This window comes from Bison bison, unplaced genomic scaffold (assembly GCF_000754665.1).
Source record: "Bison bison bison isolate TAMUID 2011002044 unplaced genomic scaffold, Bison_UMD1.0 scf7180017864331, whole genome shotgun sequence".
In the NCBI taxonomy this organism is placed as follows: Eukaryota; Metazoa; Chordata; class Mammalia; order Artiodactyla; family Bovidae; genus Bison; species Bison bison.
In genome coordinates, this window is record NW_011494903.1 from 2,057,028 (window position 1) to 2,064,308 (window position 7,281).

General features: G+C 34.3%; 1 protein-coding gene across 3 annotated transcripts in view; it reads left to right on the forward strand.

The window, feature by feature from the left end:
- PRKAA1 (protein kinase, AMP-activated, alpha 1 catalytic subunit) overlaps positions 1–6,752 on the forward strand; it is a 28,497-nt gene extending 21,745 nt beyond the window's left edge. For all 3 annotated transcript variants that reach the window (XM_010853723.1, XM_010853724.1, XM_010853725.1), the window contains 3 exons: positions 1,520–2,006; positions 2,117–2,243; positions 3,765–6,752. In XM_010853723.1, coding sequence (XP_010852025.1) covers positions 1,520–2,006; positions 2,117–2,243; positions 3,765–4,009 — 859 coding nt within the window. In that variant the 3' untranslated portion in view covers positions 4,010–6,752. The remainder of the gene's footprint in view (positions 1–1,519; positions 2,007–2,116; positions 2,244–3,764) is intronic.
- Positions 6,753–7,281: the final 529 nt, after the last annotated feature.

Genomic DNA, 7,281 nt, shown 5'->3' on the forward strand with positions numbered 1-7,281 from the left:
TCATCTTACAAGTTACTGTATTTTTTCCTTTTGTACATCTCAAGGAATGAGAACATTTTAATTCAGTCAATGACATGTTTGTTTTTGTAGTAGTATACATTGAATTACATATGAAATTACTGTTTTATAAGTAGAAAAGTCTACCATTATTGCCAGTTTCATGTGGTTCAACCTAATAGTTTAAATAAGGCAAAAGTGATGATGACAAATCTCAAATTTGAGCAGGTCATTTCTGATGAAGATAATACTGCAAACTTTGTTTCTTCTACCATTGATTTTCTTTCCTTTTTTCGTTAATGGTAATTTCTCTTTTGGTCTTCTAATGGCTATATAGAACATTTCTCTGAGATGGAAGAAGGATGAAAGAAATCAGATGTGTATCTGGGACTAGTAAAGAAAAAAATATTAGGGCAATGAAGAAGAAAGTGCATATGTAGAACTTAAAGTTTGATTGCTAAAATAGATATACAATAAGGACCTACGTTATAAGCACAGGGGACCCTATTCAATACTGTGTAATGACCTATCTGGGGAAAGAGTCTAGGAAAGAGTGGATATATGTATAACTGATTCACTGTGCTGTACAGCAGAAAGAACACAACATTGTAAACCAACTATACTCCAGTAAAAAAAAAAGCTTAATTCCTTCCCATTTAGTCCATATTCTGCAGACTGAAAAAGAGAACGAATGGCAGGTCATGACTTTACTACTAGAGGGAAAGGACTGATCCATCTCTAAAATTTATATTTCAGAATGTCTTAGTTAGAGGTGGTTTTTCTTGTGTTTTACATATTTTTTTCCAATTTAAATGAAATATGTGACAATTGGAAAAGACTTAGAAAACACCAAAAACATTAGAGAATTTAAATGATCTTTAATTCCAATACCCAGAAGATAATCTTTGTTCTTTGGGGTGTTTCCTCTCAATATTTTTAGTTTTAGCATATTTTTATATAATTCAAGTCAAAAAAATCCCTTTATATATAAAATTAGGAAATCCTTAGTTCCTTCGTTAATATAAGGGGATATTATTATTATCTTATTGGAGTTGTTTGAAAATGAGGTGAGATAACAGATATGAAACGTTCAGCCTAAAATCTACCACATAGTAAGCATTCAATGAGTTAAAGCTGTCTATTTTTGTTATATATTTTTTTCACTTAACATTATATCCCAAGAGGAAGCCACAGACTAATTTTGTTCTTTTCTGAGCTGGAAATAAGATGGTCTTTACCACTAGCATGTCATTGCCATTTGTTCCAAAAATTTAAAGTTTAGACACTTCTTCCTGGTTGCTCCAGCAGTGTTGTCTCCCTCTTACTATCAAAGTAAGGCTGGAGCATTTCTGTTATACAATGAAACATGAGCCAAAAGAGAAAAATCTGTTTAAAAAAAACGATGACACAGTATGAATATAAATATAAATGATAATACTGTATGAGTATAAATTCCCCCAAACAGTTACTTTCAGTCTCATCTCTCCTCCAAACCCTTCTGACAGCTACCATTTTCTCTCAGGGAACATGAATGGTTTAAACAGGACCTTCCAAAATATCTCTTTCCTGAGGATCCATCATATAGCTCAACCATGATTGATGATGAAGCCTTAAAAGAAGTATGTGAAAAATTTGAATGCTCAGAGGAGGAGGTTCTCAGCTGCCTTTATAACAGAAATCACCAGGACCCTTTGGCAGTTGCCTACCACCTCATAATAGATAACAGGAGGATAATGAACGAGGCCAAAGATTTTTACTTGGCAACGAGCCCACCAGATTCGTTTCTCGACGATCACCACTTGACTCGGCCCCATCCTGAAAGAGTACCATTCTTGGTTGCTGAAACTCCCAGGGCGCGCCATACCCTCGATGAATTAAATCCACAGAAATCCAAACACCAAGGTGTAAGGAAAGCAAAATGGCATTTGGGAATTAGAAGTCAAAGTCGGCCAAATGATATCATGGCAGAAGTTTGTAGAGCAATTAAACAGCTGGATTATGAATGGAAGGTAAGAAAGAAAGCGCATTCTGAATATTAACACATTTGACAAACCTGTAGTCTACCATGTTTTATAGAAGAATTCCTTTTCACTTTGTTTTTGTCCATACCATGCGCTAGGTTGTAAACCCATATTATTTGCGTGTTCGGAGGAAGAATCCTGTGACAAGTACATACTCCAAAATGAGTCTGCAGTTATACCAAGTGGATAGTAGAACGTATTTATTGGATTTCCGAAGTATTGATGGTATGTACACACAGAACAACGTAGACAACATATTAGACCTTGTTACTTAATTTGGCATTTTAGTAAATCTTTGAGTCTTTTGAAGCTTCTTGAATCGTACTTCGTAATTCAGTAGCAAAAGAACATAAAAGCACCTTTTAGATTTGAATATTTGAGAATCTAGGAAATAGTTTATTGTCCTTTTAAGACTATCTTCTAAAATCCTTAAAGCCTTATATAGCTTTATCCTAAAGTGATAGTTTGTTACATTTTTGTTTCTTGTAGTTCATTTTGGTAAGATGAAATGCTTTATTTAGGATAAATGTTGACTTTGCTGTTAAAGTCAATAGCATTAAACTTAAAAAATAAAATTAAGTACAGCACAGTGCTTCCCTGGTGGCTCAGAGGTAAAGAATCCACCTGTCAATGCAGGGTTATTTCCCTGGGTCAGGAAGATCCCCTGGAGAAGGAAATGGCAACCCATTCCAGCATTCTTGCCTGGGAAATCCCATGGACAGAGAAGCCTGCCGGGCTACAGTCCATGGGGTCACAAAGAGTTGGATGTGACTAAGCATGCATGCACACAGCTGTGTATATATAAATGTTCTCTCACAAACAGAATCTTTAACTAAGTAGACGTGTTTATGGCTATTCTTCATTGACCAAGTCAATTAAGATATGTTGCCACTTTTGTTCACTTACGAGATTTACCCATGGCTTTGTCTTCTTTATAAACTCAAAGATAGTACCTATAGTATCAGAAAGACACAGCTTTAAGCTATGATATGTTGGCCAAACCTGTGTGTCTGTTTATGTCCAGATGGTAGTAACAACACAGTTTGAGATACAGAATGGGTTTAACTTTTTTTCCATTGTATTTGGATTAAATTTGTCACCTTAGGTTTTTTAGTACCAGGGTTTACCAACTGAATGACCACTTACTGTTGTGTTCCTAATTTTAGTTTTTCCTTGATTTTTTTCATTGGAATTGTTGCTCTTTTATAAGATCTTAAATATGAAGACAAAGTAAGAGCACTGAGATGAGCGTTAGTAGACTTAATTTCAAGATTTACCTCTCTGTTCACTTGTTACCTTAAGTCACTTGTTAAGCAAGTCACTTAACTGTTAGGGGTTTATGCTTTCTTATCAATAAAGCAATGAGTTAGGTGAGATGATTTCCAAGATTCAAATTTTAAGTGCATTTATTTTATTATTGTAATATAGAAAGGTTGACTTTCGTTGCTAGTGAATGATGTTTATTAAGCCTCATTATTATGTCATTGACCTCTTAATCCTGGATTGCAAGACTGATGAGTAGCCAAATATGTACGCAATCTTAATAAGTCATCAGGGGACTACATTACTGTGTGTAAAAGAGGCAAGTGGCATGACACAGATTCATTGCCTCTGTTATAGGGAGTATTCAAAACAAACATGCTCTTGATAGCTGGTCTCACTTAAAGAAGCAAATTAAATACTGTTAAAATTTTGGGAAGGGTGTCATGGATTAGAATAAATTGAATTTTTTTTTTTTTAACCCAGATGAAATTACTGAAGCCAAATCAGGGACTGCTACGCCACAGAGATCGGGCTCAGTTAGCAACTATCGAGCTTGCCAAAGGAATGATTCAGATGCTGAGGCTCAAGGAAAATCCTCAGAAGCTTCTCTTACCTCATCTGTAACCTCACTTGACTCTTCTCCTGTTGAATTAACTCCAAGACCTGGAAGTCACACAATAGAATTTTTTGAGATGTGCGCGAATCTAATTAAAATTCTTGCACAGTAAACCTAAAACTTTGCTTATTTCTTTGATAGCAATAAGCATGCATAATAAATCATAGCCAAATGCTTCCATGTATAATCAAGTTATACGTAATTATAACTGAGGGTTGGCCTTTTGGAATGCAGTTTGCACAGAGGTTGAAACATGATTAATAGTTAAAAGCATAATGTGCAAAAATGAATTAAGACAATTTTGTTCATTGTTCAGTAGGCATATAGAATAATATACTATGCGCAATGAATTATAGGTCTCTCAGGCTCACTTGATTTTTTGGCTATTTTATATTTAGTGTATACAGGGCTTTGTAGAATATTAATTTACCATAAAGGCCTTCATATGTTAATTACATGTTGATGTGTTATATATTTGCTTCAAAGATTTATTCAATAAATATTTGCCTAGAGACTTCCCTGGCAGTCCAGTGGTTAAGACTCTGTGCTTCCAACGTAGGGAGGTGCAGGTTCGATCCCTGGTGGGGGAACTCAGATCCCTCATGCCGCGTGGTGCGGCCAAAAAGGGAATAAAGAAATAAATATTTGACTAGAATCCCCAGAGACTTTTAGAGGTGATTTTGTTTTCTGGGCTCCGTAATTTAGCAAGTATTTTCAACATTAGGGACAGCCTGGATGATTCTTCCATATCCTCTCCTTAATATTCTATAGTATATGGTAAGTCACATTAAAGATACCTGACACAGTTAAATTTTTTTCTTTTAGTTTGGTAAGTGCAAAAACATACAGAACTTATATATTCAGACACTCCAGGCATTAATTTTAATTCTGCAATTTGCCCCACTATATTCTGTATATAAATTGCTCTTTTTGTCACAAGAGCTACATTGCATATACTGTAAATAAATCATTGGTTAGTTTGACATTTGACAGAGTCCTCTCTCCTAATCATGTCAGTCAGTATTAAATGTATGCAGGAATGTCTGGTCATTCAATCATGTACCTTTTAAATTGATTCAGTGCATAGGACATGTCTTACAAACTGTTAACTGCTTAAACAGGATTTTTTCTCCTAAATTTCATTATGGCCATTTTTTAGAAGAAAAATTGAAAGGCTGTAAGATGATCACATGTGTTATCTACCACTTAGATTCAATACTTGTTAACATTTTGCCATATTTATCTATATATCTGTATGTAGATACAGTTATATATATATGTGTATATGTATGTGTGTATATATGCTTTTTTCCCCTGAACAATTTTGACATTGCAGATAGACTCATCACTCCTCAAAACTTAAAGCATCTCCTAAAAAATAATGACATTCTCCTAAAAAACCATAATACTATTCTCTAATACCATCTAATCATGCATATTTAGATTTCCCTCATTGTCATACAAATTTATTTCAAACCAGGCTCCAACTAAAGTTTACACTTTAGTTGCATTTGGTTGCATTTGGTTGTCTCTTAGCTATTACCTTATTGTTTTGATAAAATATGGAACAAATCAGTTCTAACTAGTCACATTTGCTTTGGATTTTCATTACTTAAAGTAGCATTATGGGAACTTCCCAAAGTTGCTTAATCCTCAGATTTATAATTTCTTTTTCTTGCTCTTAGTGTAATGCATTACATACTAGGTGTAAGAAAAAATTTAGCCACCTCAGATAAAATTTGTGTCATGTGTATGCTAATAAAAAAATACTGTCGTTCATAATTGCCTTATATTTTAACTTGAAAGTTTTTTGGTATTCTCTCTCCATTGCAACAGAACTCTTCCCCCATCCCCACCCCCTTTTTAAGACTCTTGGTATTGTAGTGTTGTTTTTGGCACCGATGTAACTTGATAATAATGCTCTCAAATGTCATGATCGCTTGTATAGTTGTAGATGTAGCTCCAGCATCCCTAGAAACATGCACTGAATTCAGGAGAAAACCTTGCTTCCTTCTGTCCAGGGCTTATTCTATTCAACTTAGAATCGGAAAACTGTATAAAATGATAGGAGTTCCATTTAAATATAAGTTCAAACTGTATTTATAACTTGTATGTGGCCCTCTGTTTTGGAGATACTGTCTTCATGTAGGCTCTCTTAAGTGCAGCATTATGTTCCTAATGTTAAGAACAGAAGACTGTATTTTTAAAGCTACAGATTTGTATATAGAGCTAAGACGTAACGTCTCTGACCTGTTGTGGGGAGTGGGGAACAAAAAGAGGAACCAATTAAATAGGACCTTCTAAAAATTGTTAATTTTGTAAACGGCTTCTTTTTAAGTTATTGTGATTCCTTTAAGTTACTGAGTTTTATTTTGGATACTTAAATATTGCACTTGTTCAAATAATATGATAAATACACAGACTATTGGAAGTAGGTTCTTTTTAAGCTGGGATATTTGAAATGACAACTTTTAGTTGAGGATGTCAAGGTTTCATCACAGTTTCCACAAATTTACTGTTGTTTGCAAATTCTTACTAATTGAAGATGTAAGGGAGTCAATGCAAATGATTTTTAATCTTTTTTTATTATCTTTTCAGCAATTTATATTTTTTGTGATTTTATGCAACCACATTTTTACTTTGTCTTGACAGCTGAAAGATGTATAAGGCATTTGCCAGAAATGTACTGTACACAGTTTTAAATAACAGATTTTACTGATATGTAAAATTTTTGCCATTAAAATAAATGATTTCTCACTGAGAGGAACTTTTCTACCAGGTTGGGGGACTGGGGAGCTTAATATATCTAATTTAAGGTAATTTCACTGAAATAAACTCCATTGCTTTTACTTCGATTATATTTTTTCTTTGGATGGCTTTGTAGTTTTTCAGAGTTTTAAATCATTTTATACAGAAAATCCTGACCTCTCACCCGGCCACCTACCCCCACCTCCCCTTTTGGCCTTTCAGTGATAGCATTCACACTGAATGATTGGTGGACTATGGGTGGATGGAGAACTCCATGCACCTTTGGAATGTGCTTTACATCTTTTCCCCTTAACTCCTTCCGAGTCCCTCCATCCATAACAGAAATCCTATTTTCATTGTGAGTTTTCTTCACTAGATGAATCAAAGCCTACATACAACATAACTATAAATTGGTAGTACGGTAGAAATTAATCTTTGTGGCACAAGATTTTTGAGGCTTGTTCACGTTTATCTTGACCAGGGTATACTTAAGGATACAATTTCAAATACTTTGACTTAGAAAATGGATAATAAAAAATATGATTTTTCATTGGTTTACAATGTGGTGAACTTCTGAGAAAACTATGTGAAAAAAAAAAGTTACTTGTTATGGCCAACCATCTGTGTACCTTTTAA